This window comes from Dendrobates tinctorius, unplaced genomic scaffold, assembly GCF_039654945.1.
Source record: "Dendrobates tinctorius isolate UK_male_01 unplaced genomic scaffold, ASM3965494v1 ptg000037l, whole genome shotgun sequence".
Taxonomy (NCBI): Eukaryota; Metazoa; Chordata; class Amphibia; order Anura; family Dendrobatidae; genus Dendrobates; species Dendrobates tinctorius.
Genome location: NW_027361705.1, coordinates 24,295,245 through 24,314,505, shown reverse-complemented (window position 1 = coordinate 24,314,505; position 19,261 = coordinate 24,295,245). Strand labels below are relative to the sequence as shown.

Sequence of the window (19,261 nt, the reverse complement as noted above, 5' to 3'; positions counted from 1 at the left end):
CTGTGACATAGCGCTCAGATATCAGTGGGCCTCACACAATCCAAAAGTGTCCAGTGTCCACAAGTGTGTGCAGAAATTCAAAATCTCCCTTATCCTCTCGTCACTTTTGTCACAGCTGTGCCATCGAGCCTGTGACATAGCGCTCAGATATCAGTGGGCCTCACACAATCCAAAAGTGTCCAGTGTCCACAAGTGTGTGCAGAAATTCAAAATCTCCTTTATCCTCTAGTCACTTTGGTCACAGCTGTGCCATCGAGCCTGTCACATAGCGCTCAGATATCAGTGGGCCTCACACAATCCAAAAGTGTCCAGTGTCCACAAGTGTCTGCAGAAATTCAAAATCTCCCTTATCCTCTCGTCACTTTTGTCACAGCTGTGCCATCGAGCCTGTCACATAGCGCTCAGATATTCATTGGGCCTCACACAATCCAAAAGTGTCCAGTGTCCACAAGTGTGTGCAGAAATTCAAAATCTCCTTTATCCTCTAGTCACTTTGGTCACAGCTGTGCCATCGAGCCTGTCACATAGCGCTCAGATATTCATTGGGCCTCACACAATCCAAAAGTGTCCAGTGTCCACAAGTGTATGCAGAAATTCAAAATCTCCCTTATCCTCTCGTCACTTTTGTCACAGCTGTGCCATCGAGCATGTGCCATAGCGCTCAGATATCAGTGGGCCTCACACAATCCAAAAGTGTCCAGTGTCCACAAGTGTCTGCAGAAATTCAAAATCTCCCTTATCCTCTCGTCACTTTTGTCACAGCTGTGCCATCGAGCCTGTCACATAGCGCTCAGATATTCATTGGGCCTCACACAATCCAAAAGTGTCCAGTGTCCACAAGTGTGTGCAGAAATTCAAAATCTCCCTTATCCTCTCGTCACTTTTGTCACAGCTGTGCCATCGAGCCTGTCACATAGCGCTCAGATATTCATTGGGCCTCACACAATCCAAAAGTGTCCAGTGTCCACAAGTGTCTGCAGAAATTCAAAATCTCCCTTATCCTCTCGTCACTTTTGTCACAGCTGTGCCATCGAGCCTGTCACATAGCGCTCAGATATCAGTGGGCCTCACACAATCCAAAAGTGTCCAGTGTCCACAAGTGTGTGCAGAAATTCAAAATCTCCCTTATCCTCTCGTCACTTTTGTCACAGCTGTGCCATCGAGCCTGTGACATAGCGTTCAGATATCAGTGGGCCTCACACAATCCAAGTGTCCAGTGTCCACAAGTGTCTGCAGAAATTCAAAATCTCCCTTATCCTCTCGTCACTTTTGTCACAGCTGTGCCATCGAGCCTGTCACATATCGCTCAGATGTTCATTGGGCCTCACACAATCCAAAAGTGTCCAGTGTCCACAAGAGTGTGCAGAAATTCAAAATCTCCTTTATCCTCTAGTCACTTTGGTCACAGCTGTGCCATCGAGCCTGTCACATAGCGCTCAGATATTCATTGGGCCTCACACAATCCAAAAGTGTCCAGTGTCCACAAGTGTGTGCAGAAATTCAAAATCTCCCTTATCCTCTCGTCACTTTTGTCACAGCTGTGCCATCGAGCCTGTGACATAGCGCTCAGATATCAGTGGGCCTCACACAATCCAAAAGTGTCCAGTGTCCACAAGAGTGTGCAGAAATTCAAAATCTCCCTTATCCTCTCGTCACTTTTGTCACAGCTGTGCCATCGAGCCTGTCACATATCGCTCAGATGTTCATTGGGCCTCACACAATCCAAAAGTGTCCAGTGTCCACAAGAGTGTGCAGAAATTCAAAATCTCCCTTATCCTCTCGTCACTTTTGTCACAGCTGTGCCATCGAGCCTGTGACATAGCGCTCAGATATCAGTGGGCCTCACACAATCCAAAAGTGTCCAGTGTCCACAAGTGTGTGCAGAAATTCAAAATCTCCCTTATCCTCTCGTCACTTTTGTCACAGCTGTGCCATCGAGCCTGTCACATAGCGCTCAGATATTCATTGGGCCTCACACTATCCAAAAGTGTCCAGTGTCCACAAGTGTGTGCAGAAATTCAAAATCTCCCTTATCCTCTCGTCACTTTTGTCACAGCTGTGCCATCGAGCCTGTGACATAGCACTCATATATCAGTGGGCCTCACACAATCCAAAAGTGTCCAGTGTCCACAAGTGTCTGCAGAAATTCAAAATCTCCCTTATCCTCTCGTCACTTTTGTCACAGCTGTGCCATCGAGCCTGTCACATAGCGCTCAGATATTCATTGGGCCTCACACAATCCAAAAGTGTCCAGTGTCCACAAGTGTGTGCAGAAATTCAAAATCTCCTTTATCCTCTAGTCACTTTGGTCACAGCTGTGCCATCGAGCCTGTCACATAGCGCTCAGATATTCATTGGGCCTCACACAATCCAAAAGTGTCCAGTGTCCACAAGTGTCTGCAGAAAATCAAAATCTCCCTTATCCTCTCGTCACTTTTGTCACAGCTGTGCCATCGAGCCTGTGACATAGCGCTCAGATACAGTGGGGAAAAAAAGTATTTAGTCAGTCAGCAATAGTGCAAGTTCCACCACTTAAAAAGATGAGAGGCGTCTGTAATTTACATCATAGGTAGACCTCAACTATGGGAGACAAACTGAGAAAAAAAAATCCAGAAAATCACATTGTCTGTTTTGTTTTCATTTTATTTGCATATTATGGTGGAAAATAAGTATTTGGTCAGAAACAAAATTTCATCTCAATACTTTGTGATATATCCTTTGTTGGCAATGACAGAGGTCAAACGTTTTCTGTAAGTCTTCACAAGGTTGCCACACACTGTTGTTGGTATGTTGGCCCATTCCTCCATGCAGATCTCCTCCAGAGCAGTGATGTTTTTGGCTTTTCGCTTGGCAACACGGACTTTCAACTCCCTCCAAAGGTTTTCTATAGGGTTGAGATCTGGAGACTGGCTAGGCCACTCCAGGACCTTGAAATGCTTCTTACGAAGCCACTCTTTCGTTGCCCTGGCAGTGTGCTTTGGATCATTGTCATGTTGAAAGACCCAGCCACGTTTCATCTTCAATGCCCTTGCTGATGGAAGGAGGTTTGCACTCAAAATCTCACGATACATGGCCCCATTCATTCTTTCATGTACCCGGATCAGTTGTCCTGGCCCCTTTGCAGAGAAACAGCCACAAAGCATGATGTTTCCACCACCATGCTTTACAGTAGGTATGGTGTTTGAAGGATGCAACTCAGTATTCTTTTTCCTCCAAACACGACAAGTTGTGTTTCTACCAAACAGTTCCAGTTTGGTTTCATCAGACCATAGGACATTCTCCCAAAACTCCTCTGGATCATCCAAATGCTCTCTAGCAAACTTCAGACGGGCCCGGACATGTACAGGCTTAAGCAGTGGGACACGTCTGGCACTGCAGGATCTGAGTCCATGGTGGCGTAGTGTGTTACTTATGGTAGGCCTTGTTACATTGGTCCCAGCTCTCTGCAGTTCATTCACTAGGTCCCCCCGCATGGTTCTGGGATTTTTGCTCACCGTTCTTGTGATCATTCTGACCCCACGGGGTGGGATTTTGCGTGGAGCACCAGATCGAGGGAGATTATCAGTGGTCTTGTATGTCTTCCATTTTCTAATTATTGCTCCCACAGTTGATTTCTTCACTCCAAGCTGGTTGGCTAATGCAGATTCAGTCTTCCCAGCCTGGTGCAGGGCTACAATTTTGTTTCTGGTGTCCTTTGACAGCTCTTTCGTCTTCACCATAGTGGAGTTTGGAGTCAGACTGTTTGAGGGTGTGCACAGGTGTCTTTTTATACTGATAACAAGTTTAAACAGGTGCCATTACTACAGGTAATGAGTGGAGGAAAGAGGAGACTCTTAAAGAAGAAGTTACAGGTCTGTGAGAGCCAGAAATCTTGATTGTTTGTTTCTGACCAAATACTTATTTTCCACCATAATATGCAAATAAAATGAAAACAAAACAGACAATGTGATTTTCTGGATTTTTTTTTCTCAGTTTGTCTCCCATAGTTGAGGTCTACCTATGATGTAAATTACAGACGCCTCTCATCTTTTTAAGTGGTGGAACTTGCACTATTGCTGACTGACTAAATACTTTTTTTCCCCACTGTATCAGTGGGCCTCACACAATCCAAAAGTGTCCAGTGTCCACAAGTGTGTGCAGAAATTCAAAATCTCCTTTATCCTCTAGTCACTTTGGTCACAGCTGTGCCATCGAGCCTGTCACATAGCGCTCAGATATTCATTGGGCCTCACACAATCCAAAAGTGTCCAGTGTCCACAAGTGTGTGCAGAAATTCAAAATCTCCCTTATCCTCTCGTCACTTTTGTCACAGCTGTGCCATCGAGCCTGTGACATAGCGCTCAGATATCAGTGGGCCTCACACAATCCAAAAGTGTCCAGTGTCCACAAGTGTCTGCAGAAATTCAAAATCTCCCTTATCCTCTCGTCACTTTTGTCACAGCTGTGCCATCGAGCCTGTCACATAGCGCTCAGATATTCATTGGGCCTCACACAATCCAAAAGTGTCCACAAGTGTGTGCAGAAATTCAAAATCTCCTTTATCCTCTAGTCACTTTGGTCACAGCTGTGCCATCGAGCCTGTCACATAGCGCTCAGATATTCATTGGGCCTCACACAATCCAAAAGTGTCCAGTGTCCACAAGTGTGTGCAGAAATTCAAAATCTCCTTTATCCTCTAGTCACTTTGGTCACAGCTGTGCCATCGAGCCGGTCACATAGCGCTCAGATATTCATTGGGCCTCACACAATCCAAAAGTGTCCAGTGTCCACAAGTGTGTGCAGAAATTCAAAATCTCCTTTATCCTCTAGTCACTTTGGTCACAGCTGTGCCATCGAGCCTGTCACATAGCGCTCGGATAGTCATTGGGCCTCACACAATCCAAAAGTGTCCAGTGTCCACAAGTGTCTGCAGAATTTCAAAATCTCCCTTATCCTCTCGTCACTTTTGTCACAGCTGTGCCATCGAGCCTGTGACATAGCGCTCAGATATCAGTGGGCCTCACACAATCCAAAAGTGTCCAGTGTCCACAAGTGTGTGCAGAAATTCAAAATATCCCCTGTCCTATAGACACCTTGTACCTTGTTTTACATTACTATATAGTTTGTTGGATTTTGTCTACATTTCTACAAAAAATGAGGAAGGCTGTTGGAAGAGGCTGTGGAATTGGGCGGGGGTTGGCAGCTGGTAATGATGGTGTTGGTGGTGGATCTGATGGTAGTGGCAAGAGCAAAATAGGACCGAATGCAGGAGGTGTTGAGCCTGCGTCATCGTCTGGCTACATAAGGCCTCGAACGCTTAGTTTTCTAGGAGTTGGCAAACCGCTTTTAAAGCCAGAGCATCAGGAAAAAGTTTTGTCTTACATTGCTGACTCAGCCTCCAGCTCTATCGCCTCCTCTTCTTCAGTTGTAAAAAGTAAAAGCACTGAGTCGTCATTGGAGGCTCATGTTCATGAACCACACCTTTCCTTGTGTCCTTCACCCCAACCAAGATTGAAGGATGACGCAGGCCATACTACTGATTACTCCATGGAGCTGTTTTCACATACCATGCCTGGATTATCAAGTCAAATGGTGAATTACCCAGGCCAAGATGAATCTGACATGGAGTGCACTGATGCACAGCCGCTGATGGATGATTCTGCTGGTACATTCACTCAGAGCACTACATTGTCCTCGCAGTGTACAGAGCCAGATTATGACCCTGATGAGACTCAGGTGCCCCTTCCCGCACACTATACCACCATACACGGTGACACAGAGGAAGGTGCACATGACATAGAAGAGGAGGTGATGGATGACCCAGTTGTTGACCCAGATTGGCATCCATTGGGGGAAGAGGGTGCTGCTTCCAATAGCTCAGATGAGGAGCATCCACAGCAGACATCGACATCGCAACAGCTGTTATCTGGCAGGCCCGGAGCACTCCAAAGACAGGTCCCAAACATCAAAAGAGTTGCTGGACAGCTTGTCCAGAGGGTCAAAAGATCACAGCGTGCTAGGCCGCAAAATGTCTGCCAAAGTAGGAAGAGTGCAGTGTGGCACTTTTTTGACCAAAATCCTCATGATCAGGCCAAGGTTATCTGTAAGAAGTGCGCAAAGACCTTTAGCCGAGGGAAAAATCTGAAAAATTTGAATACCAGTTGCATGCTTAGACATTTAACCAGCATGCACTTGCAAGCGTGGACACAACACCAAACCTCAAGTGCCACATGTGCAACTGATCACAACGAAGGTAGTCAGCAACGCTACATTGTTTCCCCCACTGTAAGCCCACCGGTTAGCACAGCAGCAAATGTTGAGGTGTCGTTGCAAGGCCACAGCAGTCAGGGAATCCCACTGTTATATCAACGAAAGACTGATTCTAGGCCATCAGAAAGAACACCAACTCCATCACCATCATCAACCCTCTCTCAGCCCGCCCTGTCCACCGCTACTTCCACCATATGCAGCTCTCAAGTCCAGCTCACCCTCCCAGACACTATGAGTAGGTCAAGAAAGTACTCAGTCTCTCATCCGCGTACACTGGGTTTGAACGCCCACATTGCCAAACTAATCTCGTTTGAGATGATGCCCTTTCGGTTGGTGGAAAGCGCAGCTTTCCGCGAACTCATGGCCTATGCAGTACCACGCTATGACCTACCCAGTCACCACTTCTCTCGCAAAGCCATCCCAGCCCTCCACCATCATGTGAAAGACCGCATTGTCCATGCACTCAAGCAGTCAGTGAGCGGAAAGGTGCACCTCACAACTGATGCATGGTCCAGTCGGCATGGCCAGGGCCGTTACGTGTCCATCACTGCGCACTGGGTTAATGTGGTGGATGCAGGGTCCACAGGGGACAGCGGTGGTGGGACAGTGCTGCCTAGCCCACGGTATAGGAAACAGTTGGCTGTAGGCGTTCGACCCTCCTCCTCCTCCTCCTCCAGAAGCGAAAGCTCGTCCACAGAGCGCAGTCGTACGAGCACTCCATCTGCAGCTGCCACTGTTGCACATGATGTGTCCCCCTATCGAGCAGCTAGTGGAAAGCGTCAGCAGGCTGTGTTGCAGATGATGTGTTTGGGCAACAGACACACTGCCGAGGTGCTGGCCGAGTACTTGAAGCGACAAACTGAGTCATGGCTGGGCAGTGTACATCTTGAGGCAGGCAAGGTAGTTAGTGATAACAGCCGTAATTTTGTGGCAGCCATAGCCCTTTCAAAACTCAGCCATATACCTTGCTTGGCTCACACCTTGAACCTGGTGGTGCAGTGCTTCCTCAAAAATTATCCGGAGTTAACAGCCCTGCTCCAGAAGGTGCGAAGACTCCGCCGGTCGCCTGTACACTCCGTTCGTATGCAGAAGCTGCAGCGATTGCTCCACCTTCCCAACCACCGCCTCATTATCGACATTGCAACAAGGTGGAACTCTACCCTGCACATGGTGGAGCGGCTGTGCGAGCAGAGGCAGGCCATAATGCATTTGTGGGAGGATACACGGCCAGGCACTTTGAGAGCAGACATGGAGTTGACAGGTGTGCATTGGTCGAAGCTGAAAGACCTCTGTAAAGTCCTTCAGTGTTTTGAGGAATGCACACGGCTGGTAAGCGCAGACGACGCCATCCTAAGCATGAGCATCCCACTTATGCGTCTGCTCATGCAAACTTTGACGCACCTTAAGGAGCAGGCGTCTGCAGCCAATGTTGATGAGGAAGAGGAGGAGGGAATCCTTGATGACATTCAGCCATTGTCTGCTCAGGGACCTCTCCTGGACGAGGTGGAGGAAGAAGAAGAGGAGGAGGATGATGGGGATGATTACTTAGGGGAGGAGGATGCATCTCGTGGGGCAAGTGAAAATGTTGGCGTGGCAAGGTCTGGTAGGGATGTGGATTTGCCAGAAAGTGCTCCTCCAACCAGCACTCGCAGTGCATCATTGACACCGGGAACATTGGCCCACATGTCAGATTATGCCTTGCAGATCCTAAAAAGGGACCCACGCATTGCCAAAATGATGAACGATGACGACTACTGGTTGGCCAGCATCCTGGATCCACGCTATAAAGGCAAATTACAAAACATCATGCCACAGGAGAACCTTGACCTAATATTGGCTAATAAACAAGCAACTCTGGTAAATCGGTTGCTTGAGGCATTCCCAGCACACAGCAGCGGTGATGGTTCTCACACGAGCCGTACGGGCCGGGGGCAGCTTGGCAGAGGTGTTCGTGGTGCACACAGCAGAAGTGGCGTTGGAGACAGGGGTTTCATGACAATGTTGTGGACTGATTTTTCAAATACCGCTCACACAACTGGTAATACTGCATCGATGGAAAGTGACAGGAGACAGCAGTTGTCAACTATGGTTACAAACTACTTTTCCTCCCATATCGATGTTCTCCCACACAGGTCATTCCCCTTTGACTATTGGGCCGCTAAACTGGACACCTGGCCTGAATTGGCCCAATATGCCTTACAGGAGCTCGCTTGCCCAGCTGCAAGTGTGCTATCGGAAAGAGTCTTCAGTGCAGCTGGATCAATCCTGACAGAAAAAGGACCCGTCTGTCAACCCAAAATGTGGATGATCTAACCTTCATTAAAATGAACCACGCATGGGTTTCCAAGGATTTTGTCCCACCTTCCCCTGATGACACATAGGGTGACAGAAAAATGGCTTGCTTTGGTCCACCTCTTCCTGGCACTTCACCTATTTCGCCTTTTGCATCAGCTGAATGTCCAACATCAACATATGCCACTTTCTAAAACTCCCTAACTGTGCTGCCCCCCCCCCCATGGCCGGGGTCACCACCTAGCGCACGACACCGTGCGAGTGCCGTTGCCCTGGACAGGTGGGTAGGCCGACTCTTGGGTGCGGGCACTGGCACAGGGTCCCTCATAGTGCAATCAAGTGTCTCTGACGGTGGTGGTGCACACCCGCTGTCAGACACACCGCCGTACTATGAGGGGCCCAGTGCCAGTACCGACGCCCACGAGTGGGCCCCCCTTGCTTGGGCAGGGCCCCAGCATTTGCAATCTTTACCTCTCCCTGCTCCTCCGCTGTGTAATCTGGGCCGTCAAATCCATACTGTGCCTGACACCGTCTGAGCCTGCCTCCTGATGTACAGACATATATTTTGAATGTGTATGCTATCCATACATGTTATCCGGGGATACGGTACCCTTTCTAACCTTTGTGCAATCACGTGCAATCCATACTGGGCCTAACACCGTCTGAGCCTGCCTCCTGATGTATAGACATATATTTTGAATGTGTACGCTATCCATACATGTTATCCGGGGATACGGTACCCTTTCTAACCTTTGTGCAATCACGTGCAATCCATACTGGGCCTGACACCGTCTGAGCCTGCCTCCTGATGTACAGACATATATTTTGAATGTGTACGCTATCCATACATGTTATCCGGGGATACGGTACCCTTTCTAACCTTTGTGCAATCACGTGCAATCCATACTGGGCCTAACACCGTCTGAGCCTGCCTCCTGATGTATAGACATATATTTTGAATGTGTACGCTATCCATACATGTTATCCGGGGATACGGTACCCTTTCTAACCTTTGTGCAATCACGTGCATTCCATACTGGGCCTAACACCGTCTGAGCCTGCCTCCTGATGTACAGACATATATTTTGAATGTGTACGCTATCCATACATGTTATCCGGGGATACGGTACCCTTTCTAACCTTTGTGCAATCACGTGCAATCCATACTGGGCGTGAGAACGGCTGGCGAGCTGTTAAGCAAGCTACAGCACCTGTGGTTTGCACACGTAAGTTTTTCATTTTTTCAGTAATGACGGTTAGGCCTAATTCCGGAACTGCGGTTGACCTGCACTTACTGGGAAATCATTGTACGCGGGTAATAATTGTAATCAGTGATCCCCATCACTAACGTTGTTCAGCGGGTTATCTGCACCTGTAAGCGACAAACGCTGGCCTTTTCAGTGTAGCGCACATGCAGCCACGGACATGTAAGGGCATGACACACCAGTTATTGGCCAATCTCATGTGCCAGAGCCTCACGTGTCCCTCTAGTAAGCCGGACTCGGACCGCGGGGCATGACGGAGTCTCGTTCGTTAACGGAATTAAGCTTGCAATGTGTGCATCTGTTCTGTAGCTGGCATGGTTGAGGTTTCCCAGGTGGAGTCGAATTTAACCGTAGGCTCCACTCCTGGTGGTGCCCTTCTGGACATTCCTTTAAGGTTCAGCTTTGCAACCATACTGCCCACGTAAAACAAACACTTTGCCTTCATGAACGCTGTTTGGAGGGTCATGACTCGTGGGAATAACGCCGCCCAATCAGTTAACCTGCTAGAGAGATCGTTTGTTGCTCCCAAGCATGACATCACACTCCCTAGGAAGAAGGTAATGCCACTGTGGCGACCGTACTCCTTGGGGCGACACAAGTGCACTGATGCCCAGCCACTGCTCGATGAATCTGCTGGTACATTGACCCAGACCACTACATTCCCCTCACACGCTACCCGGCCTGAATCTGACCCTGATGAAACTCAGGTTACCCTTCCCATATACAGTTCCATCTTACACGGTGACAAAGAGGAAGCTGCAGATGAAAGTGCAGGTTCGGCCCACCCGCCATCAGACACACCACCGTACTATCAGGGGCCCTGTGCCAGTGCCGTCGCCAACGAGTGGGCCCCCCCCTGCTTGCTCAGGATCACAGCACTTGCAAAGTTGAAATACTGTGCAGTGAGATGGAAGATGGGGACGAAGAGGAGTCCAGACAAGTACAGGGATTCCCTAGCGAGGAGACTTATTTGATTGTTTTCAATGTTGGGACAGCAATTTTTGGGGAGCACGTTACTCTGGAGAATGATAGATGGGGCCCACCATACACTGGAACATTCCAAAGGTGGACATCAGACACTGGAGCAGCATTTACAGGGCCCATTATACACTAGAGCATTAGAAATGGGGCCCATTATGTTTGGAGCATTATTTGGGCCCATAAGACAGTGGAGCTTCATCCATGGGGACCAACATATACTGTAGCATTATGTGGAGCTCATCATATACTGTTTCAAACATTATATGGGACCAATGATTCTGTATGGAGAAATAGATGGGCCTCGTCATGAGATGTAAAAAGTGAAGTATTTTTCATTGTACTATACCGCTATTTCTCTGCCGTATCGGAGCATTATGAGTTGTGGTATGTGTTAAAGGGGCGCTCTTTCGCCCAGGGCACATGAAAACCTGGAGCCAGCCCTACCCCCCCACAACTTTAGCCAAATAACCTCCATTTTTCAGTGCGTAACTTGTATTATGAAGTTAATTAAGGTTGACAAGCTTAAGTAAGAAGAATTGATGCTTTTGGCATTCAAATGGGCACTGTAGGTGTGTTTCCTGTCCTCCTCTCACTGCCGACTTTTATTCCCCATTGACTTACATTGGGTTTCGTGTTTCGGGACGACCCCGACTTTTCCCTATAATCGGACGATCTTGCTCGACCCGACTTTTGGAAAAGTCGGGTTTCACGAAACGAAACGCGACCCTAAAAAACCAAAAGTCGCTCAACTCTAGTCAGGACATATTTCCTACAGGATTATAAGCCGCCGCTTTCTGGGGGGTTTCGTGCTGGGGGCTACACTGAGCACATCGTCCTGCTAGCCGCGCTGTATTTATACGAGCGAAAAAGAGCCGAGCCAGGTGAGAAATCCGCCCCCTGGCGGAGAGTGTGCGCCGTTACCCCTGTGGAGGGAGGCCCTGTCATAGACGCATTGGCTGCGGCCTGCATCCGGGTCCCTGCTCTGTGCGCGCTCCTCATGGCATCCGGGGGCCTCAACAACAGGCACGGAGGAGTTAACGCCGAAACTGCGGCCACAGTGAATCAGGGCGGAGTCACGTGGCCTCGTGTCCGCGCTCACGCGTGGGAGTGACCGGTCCGAGCAGGGTACAGTGTATGTGTCACCCCCTAGTTCCCATGCAAAACAGAAGCCGCGGAGACACCATCACATGTTTCTCAACGCAGTGATTCTAGAGCACTGCCCCCATCCCTTATGGGAAATATGTAAAATATGCAAAACACTAGGCATTGCTCCTACTAGCCAGTTTCCTACTCCACACTGATGAGGGGCAATACCCCGAAACAGCTATCTGTGGATGGATACCATGTTTTGGCATAGGTGGTTTCCTTCATTGGAGACTGCCCTTCCCGTGGTTGTTCCTTCCCGGGGAAAGACCTGGCTGGTCATTGCTTGCGTTGAGAAACATGTGATGGTGTCTCCGCGGCTTCTGTTTTGCATGTTTTGCATATTTCCCATAAGGGATGGGGGCATTGCTCTAGAATCACTGCGTTGAGAAACACGTGATGGTGTCTCCGCAGTGTTGGATGTTGATCTCCATGAGTTATTCATCCTCATCCCCCTAGTTCCCTGTGACGTCAGTACAAGCTCCCCTCTCACCCTCTGCCTTACTGCAGCGCCCTCTCCTGTCAGGACGGAGCACCGGGGCCATGGATCGTTATGGGGTCTGTCTGGGGTCTGTTCTGTGTCGGTTTATAGGAGAGAAGTAAAAAAGCGCAACGTCCACACCATGGAATCAGTGATGAGTGAGCGGGGTCGGATGAAGTGTTATCTGGGCATGCTCGAGTGCTCGTAGTGCCCGACGTGCTCGAATACTATGCTCTGGTCCCCGCGGCTGCATGTCTCGTGGCTTATTGACAGCAGCGGCACATGCAGGGATTGTCAGTCACTCCTCAGGGGATGTTCCCACGGTCAGTATTGGCAGCACATGTCGGCTCCATCCACAGCGCTGCCGACTTCTGAACGCCGCTGATTCCACATGTGATCACTGAACCGTGCGGGATCACGGCTCCCATTACATTGTACGGGTGAGATTTATCCTGTGGAGACAGAGCGTCTCCGCTACATATATAGACATGCTGCGGGCAGGAGAGACGCTCCACATGGAAGCCGGAGGCGTCTGCCCGCATAGTGGGCGTGGGATATGATGACACCCCCTCCACTGTGCTGTAACATCTGGACGCTGCGGATGTACACAGCGTCCACTGACCGTGGGAACATACCCTTACATGTGTCACCGCTGTCACGAGACATGCAGCCGCAAGGACTAGAACATATTATTCAGCACACCGAAGTCACTGTTAGCGCTCCAGCATGCCCAGATAACACCTCAGCACGCTCATCACTGCTCAGCATCTCTTCTGTTCTGTTTTTTTATACAATTTTTTTCTTTTTTTGTCTGTAGCTCTGATATTTGGTGTTTTTTCTGCAGGCTGAGTTGTATTGTGAAACAACAGCAATTTACACCATTGTCTGTTTCATTTTAAGTTTATGCCTCCAACAGTTGGCACAGATAGTATTTTGGTGCAGAATGATTACAGAGATTACATAAAGCTTATCCTCGCCCCTTGTGCCATCGTTGTTCCCGCGGGGCCGGTACGCGCGGTCCTGGGGCTCTTGTACGATGTGACACGTGACTCCGGTGCCCAATCAGCGCTGGCGTCACTGTCCGCGCCTTCACATGAATTGTACATCAAGAGTAAGTCCGGACTGCGGCTGATCTCCGACTTCCTCTTCATGTTCAATTCATATGAAGGGTGGGGACAGTGATGCCAGCGCAGATTGTGTGCTAGTGTCCAACCGCATGAGAGCCCTGCAGAGAGCGCGTGCTGACACCGTGGGAGCAGCGCAGGCACGGGATGTGAGTATAGGCTTTTTTTATCTTATTGGGGCAAAGCGTGGGGTATGACAAGGGGTTGTCCTAGCAGTGGTCAACTTTAAATGAAATGCGGCATTGCTGGTGTGAGACATGTAATGACTGACAGTCAGCTCTCCTGATCTACACTGGTAACACCTCCTTTCATTAAAAAAAGTCTCTGGAGGCAGATTCTCAGGGAGATCTATGTCCGGCCCGTAGATCTTAACCGTTCATTTACATATGAAGACAAGTGTAGATTTCTAGGTAATAAGATCAGATTGAAGACGTCACGTTATCATTTTATTCATTTTTTTTACTTGCGTGGCCGTCTAGATGGCTTAGGAGGGTTGATCCTACTGAACCAGATATAATGTTAATATTAACCTTTTTTTTCCCCGAGAACCCATACAGAAGTCTCCATTGGAGGAGTTTGGATTCCCGCAGAGTGGAGGTCAGGCAATATATCGGTCATGCTTTATCTTATGATCAAGCAAAGAAGACCCCACGTTGGGTCATTGAGCATCTTACAAAAGAGAAAATAGTTGGTGAGCAAAAAGGGAATTAATTCCATTACCTCGGCTGGTCTCCTAGTAAGGAGCACAATGGGCAGCAAAGTGGCTCAGTGGTTAGCATTGTATGGTGGCTCAGTGGTTAGCACCTTTACTTTGCAGCTCTGGGGTCCTGGGCTCAAATCCCACAGAGGACAACATCTGCAAGGAGTTTGTATGTTCTCCCTGTGTTTACATTGGTTTCCTCCGGTTTCACGGAGGGTTGTTGGATCTTGCTCTGTATGTCGGGATCCCACAACCCGGAAGTTCGGACCTGATTTTTTTTCTAGACAGTCCGGACCTTTAGCCTGTCATTAGGGACACTGCTGGACGTCTTTCTTAATGAGTTATGATTTGTAAAACCGTCGGTCTGTGGCTGCTCTCTCTTTTCTTACATCGTACGTGCAGCCACACACAGGTGACAGGTCCTCTTTAAGTGAGGCTGCGGCATGTCCTGAGGCCAAGTTCACACTTTGCGGAATTGTGGTTTAGTCTGCAGCAGTCTAGAAGACTTGAAAATCTCACAGCACACGTTGCAAAACAATGAAAGCATGGTGCCGACGTCAGATCTGCAGCGTGCTCATTCATGTACAGATTTTGATTGTGGATTTCACCCTATTCAATAATGCTTAGTAACGGAGCAGGGTGGAATCCACGATCAACAAATGCTGGTTCCTTCTGTGGAATCATTACACGTTTTATTGTGGATCATTGACCAAATCCACAGTGGAAATGATCATCTGATATCCGAGTGCAGTGCGATGTTACACACTCTCCTATAGACTTGTATGGGTGCGTGAGAACCGAATTTGGCGTGCAATCACAGCATGCTGCCATTTTTTTTTCCTGTCCGATTGCAATCCGATCAGCGCTGGCAAAAACCCGCCACTGATAAATAATGAAATATAGGATTAAATTGGTACGAATGCAATCTGATTATTATTATTGTTTAATCGCCAGTGGCAGCGAGCCCTAATGGTCGTATACAGCTGCCAATGGAAAGGCCCCTCTTGGGACTGTAAACAGCAGGACGGCTCAGTATAAATATAGTTGCCCCCCAATTCATGGGGTGTTGTGCTTTATTTTGTTAGTCTAGGTTTTAGAACATGTTCTTCTTTTTTTATCTTTTCCTTAGGCTTTGCTGACCGGAAACACTGCCGATTTAAGCCGGATCCAAACATTCTGCAATTATTTAGTGCCAGCAATGAAGACTATTTACGTAGCGGGTGGTCCCGGGGTCACATGGCGCCAGCGGGGGACAGTAAATATTCTATAGTAAGAATCTGTTTTCTGCTTATCTGAAGAAGAAAATCTATAAAAATGTCTTTTTTCTTTTCTTTTTGTATTTATATAAGAATATGGAATATAAAGTTCATTACTTTGACTTGTCATAAAGCTTTATGGTGTGTGCAGACATTAAATGTTTGGTGCAGAAATTTCTGTACCATTTCGGCATCTCTTGGCACAAAAAACAGCGTGTAATACATGCATTTTTGCCCCATTTTTTAAATGTTTTTTTGGTGCAGATTTTTCCCACTCATTAATATGAGTGAAATCTGCAAGTCACAAATAAGCAATAAGTGCATGAGACTTCAGGATTCTCATTCACTTTATGACAAATCTGTGCAGAAAAAAAGTGACAACTCTGCAGCGTGTGCACAGACCCTTACTATTTTGACTATTTACATCAGTTCCCTTTTACGTCCACAGGAGGCCATGGCTGAAACATTTTATCTGTCAAACATTGTGCCCCAAAACTATAAAAACAACGCCGGCTTCTGGAATCGGTAAGGTCCATGGTCAACAGGGATTTACTTTACAATCTGAAATGCAGATGCAGTCCTGCCTCATGTTCAAAGATTAAAGGGGTTGTCAATAGCAAAAATCACTTCCTTGCCACCCGGACTCAACATCTCAGTGATTTTTGGAGCTGTCTTCCAGAGGTTATGTGACTTGACAATCGGCTCCAGCCTTCATCGTGGCATCAGTCAAAATGGCTTCACCTGACTGAAGGCTGCAGCTGATCGGTGTGGCAGTCTGCAACGCTCCTGTGACACCAGTGTCCTCTATCAAAAGACTCGGGTTATACCAGCGATTAAAGATTGCTGGAATAACCTCCATCCGACAAGTGTGTGCAAATATGTAGAAATATATTTTTTATTTTTATAAAATCTGGGGTCCTTTAGCATTTAATGAGGGGCTGTTCAGTAATGGACAATCCTTTTAACATATCGTGGTCTTTCCTGGACCACTGCAGCTTGAACCCACATTGAGCCTTCAATGTCACAGACACAAAGATATGACGAGACATGGCTGCCTTCTACAGCCTTCCTTCCTTTCTGGCTCCTTCTTACTGGAACCATTTTGCCCAGAAAACAATATAGCTAAAATGGTTTTGGTAAGCAGGAGCCGGAAAGACATGTGCCGGCGCATGCGCAGTTAGGTTTTAGGCTTGGCCTGCAGTAGAGAAGAGGAAAGTGCGTTTGTGCGATCCGGCAATGTCCCTGCTCAGGCACGAGATTTCATTCAGCTATGTGGATGACACAGGACACGTCATCCACATCAATCAAAGCTGGAAGACGGCTTTTAGCAGGGGAGAGGAGGGACAGGCCCCGCTGTAATGACACCCCTGGGACCGGACCGTCCTAATTTGTATACCTTGCTGGAGCACTTCAGTAGTTTTTTTTTGGAGATATAAGGGGGAGTCAGGACATAGTATACAACTTTCTGTAATGCAGCACAGGCGCTGAGGAAGGTGGTGGTATACCGCTGAGCTGTAGTTCCCCTCTGGCGTCACTGTGTAGAGAGTACAACATTTTCATGATCGGTGAGGGGCCCATAGGTCAGACCTCCACCGATCATAAAGTAACATGCCATCACTTTATGGGATGGGAATACCCCATATCATAAATGTCATTATTCACGGTGATTTCATACTCTGTCCTGGATGGCATCTATTTGTATGGTGACACCCCTCTGCTTCTGGATTACTATGTAACTAGGTAAATTTCCTATTCACAGGTCTAGGAGAACCGTATCTGGAGCTTCAGATACAGATATGTAGAAATATCTGCAAAGAATGACATAACCGAAGGCGGCTTGAGGCGGACATGTTCTCCGGGGACAGTCATCAGCCAGGCCATTGCATGTGTAGTGTAATGAGATCAGTCCTACAATGGAGTAATGGCGGCTCATTTTTCTCATTGCTTGAAATCTTTATCCAGGTTTGAAATGAATTGTCGAGACCTGACACAGCGATTCGATGATGTCTGGATTGTGAGCGGCCCCCTGCTGTTACCCGTGCAGAATGAGGACGGCAAGAAAAGTGTCACTTATCAGGTGAGCCGCTGTTTACCACCACATGTTCATGTAGTGACTTCAGAGATGACCGGTCGGCCGCCGTGTTCTAGAAAACAATGAGCCTCCTTCAGTCTGGCTGATCATTGCTTTCTGCTCCTGCCTGATTGTGTTGAGAAGCGTTCAGTCGTGAAATGAAGTTCCTCTTATCGGCAGCCTCCGATCCACTAAATTTCTTAGTTCAGGGTGAAAGACACCGCACATTCTCACTAAGAGCTACCTGTTTGCTCAGTAACCAGTGTGAGATTCTAATTTGATAAATTATAAATTCAGAATTTAAATGAGGAGCTATGGGCATAATATGCAATAAAAGGCTTCGTGGGGCAGCCAATGGCAGGTTTGCAACACCTCCATGGTATGATCATCGGCATCATGGGTGATTCTGGGCAAATATTCTTTGTCGTTTTTGCACCTATGTGTGATTTGTGCCAGCAATCAGCCGTAATCGTAATCTGGGGGGGCTTACTTGGTATAATATCCAAAACCAGGGTAAATGCTTGGACCTGCTGCCCTCATCACTGCTGTTAATGCACATACAATTAGGTCCATATATATTTGGACAGAGACAACATTTTTCTAATTTTGGTTCTAGACATTACCACAATAAATTTTAACCAAAACAATTCAGATGCAGTTGAAGTTCAGACTTTCAGCTTTCATTTGAGGGTATCCACATTCAAATTGAATGAAGGGTTTAGGAGTTTCAGCTCCTTAACATGTGCCACCCTGTTTTTAAAGGGACCAAAAGTAATTGGACAGATTAAATAATTGTAAATAAAATGTTCATTTCTAGTACTTGGTTGAAAACCCTTTGTTGGTAATGACTGCCTGAAGTCTTGAACTCATGTACATCACCAGACGCTGTGTTTCCTCCTTTTTGATGCTCTATCAGGCCTTCACTGCGGTGGTTTTCAGTTGCTGTTTGTTTGTGGGCCTTTCTGTCTGAAGTTTAGTCTTTTTTTTTTAAATCAGATAATTTTTATTAACAAGATTCAAAATTACATTGCACACAATTGTGCCCAAAAAAGGAGCATAGACATATTTACAAACATTATAAACCAATCCCCCATTTCCCTCCCTCCACCCCCCCTGCCTTAAATCCTCAATAGCTCATAATGAGACATTAGCATCCATTGCTTACACGTGTAAACAGCATCCCTCCGGAATCAGTTTCTCTCCACCCATGGTTTCCAAAGTGATTCAAAAGATTTTACACTTTTCCTTTACTTATAAATATCCTTTTCCATTTTAACAACTGCATCAGACTGTCTATAAAATTCCCGCAGAGTCGGCGGCTCTCCACTCAACCAATGTCTGGCAATCAATTTACGTGCAACATACGATAATCTAGCTATAGCCAGTTTATGATGATTTTGAACTTGGATCTCCTCTACATAACCCAAAATGCATACCACAGGATCCCATGTGATTGTACATCCATACGATTTCATTCAGCTATGTGGATGACACAGGACACGTCATCCACATCAATCAAAGCTGGAAGACGGCTTTTAGCAGGGGAAAGGAGGGACAGGCCCCGCTGTAATGACACCCCTCGGACCGGACCGTCCTAATTTGTATTACTTGCTGGAGCACTTCAGTAGTTTTTTTTTTGGAGATATAAGGGGAGTCAGGACATAGTATACAACTTTCTGTAATGCAGCACAGGCGCTGA

The 19,261-nt window shown here is 47.4% G+C and overlaps 1 protein-coding gene across 6 annotated transcripts in view; it reads left to right on the top strand.

Moving 5' to 3' along the window:
• LOC141088064 (uncharacterized) overlaps positions 1 to 19,261 on the top strand; it is a 129,005-nt gene that overhangs the window by 74,722 nt on the left and 35,022 nt on the right. For 4 of the 6 annotated variants that reach the window (XM_073573935.1, XM_073573936.1, XM_073573934.1 and 1 more), the window contains 3 exons: positions 15,365 to 15,504; positions 15,940 to 16,016; positions 17,454 to 17,568. In XM_073573935.1, coding sequence (XP_073430036.1) covers positions 15,472 to 15,504; positions 15,940 to 16,016; positions 17,454 to 17,568 — 225 coding nt within the window. In that variant the 5' untranslated portion in view covers positions 15,365 to 15,471. Of the gene's footprint in view, positions 1 to 15,364; positions 15,505 to 15,939; positions 16,017 to 17,250; positions 17,569 to 19,261 lie in introns of those variants that run through there. The other 2 variants (XM_073573938.1, XM_073573940.1) reach the window with 2 other exon arrangements.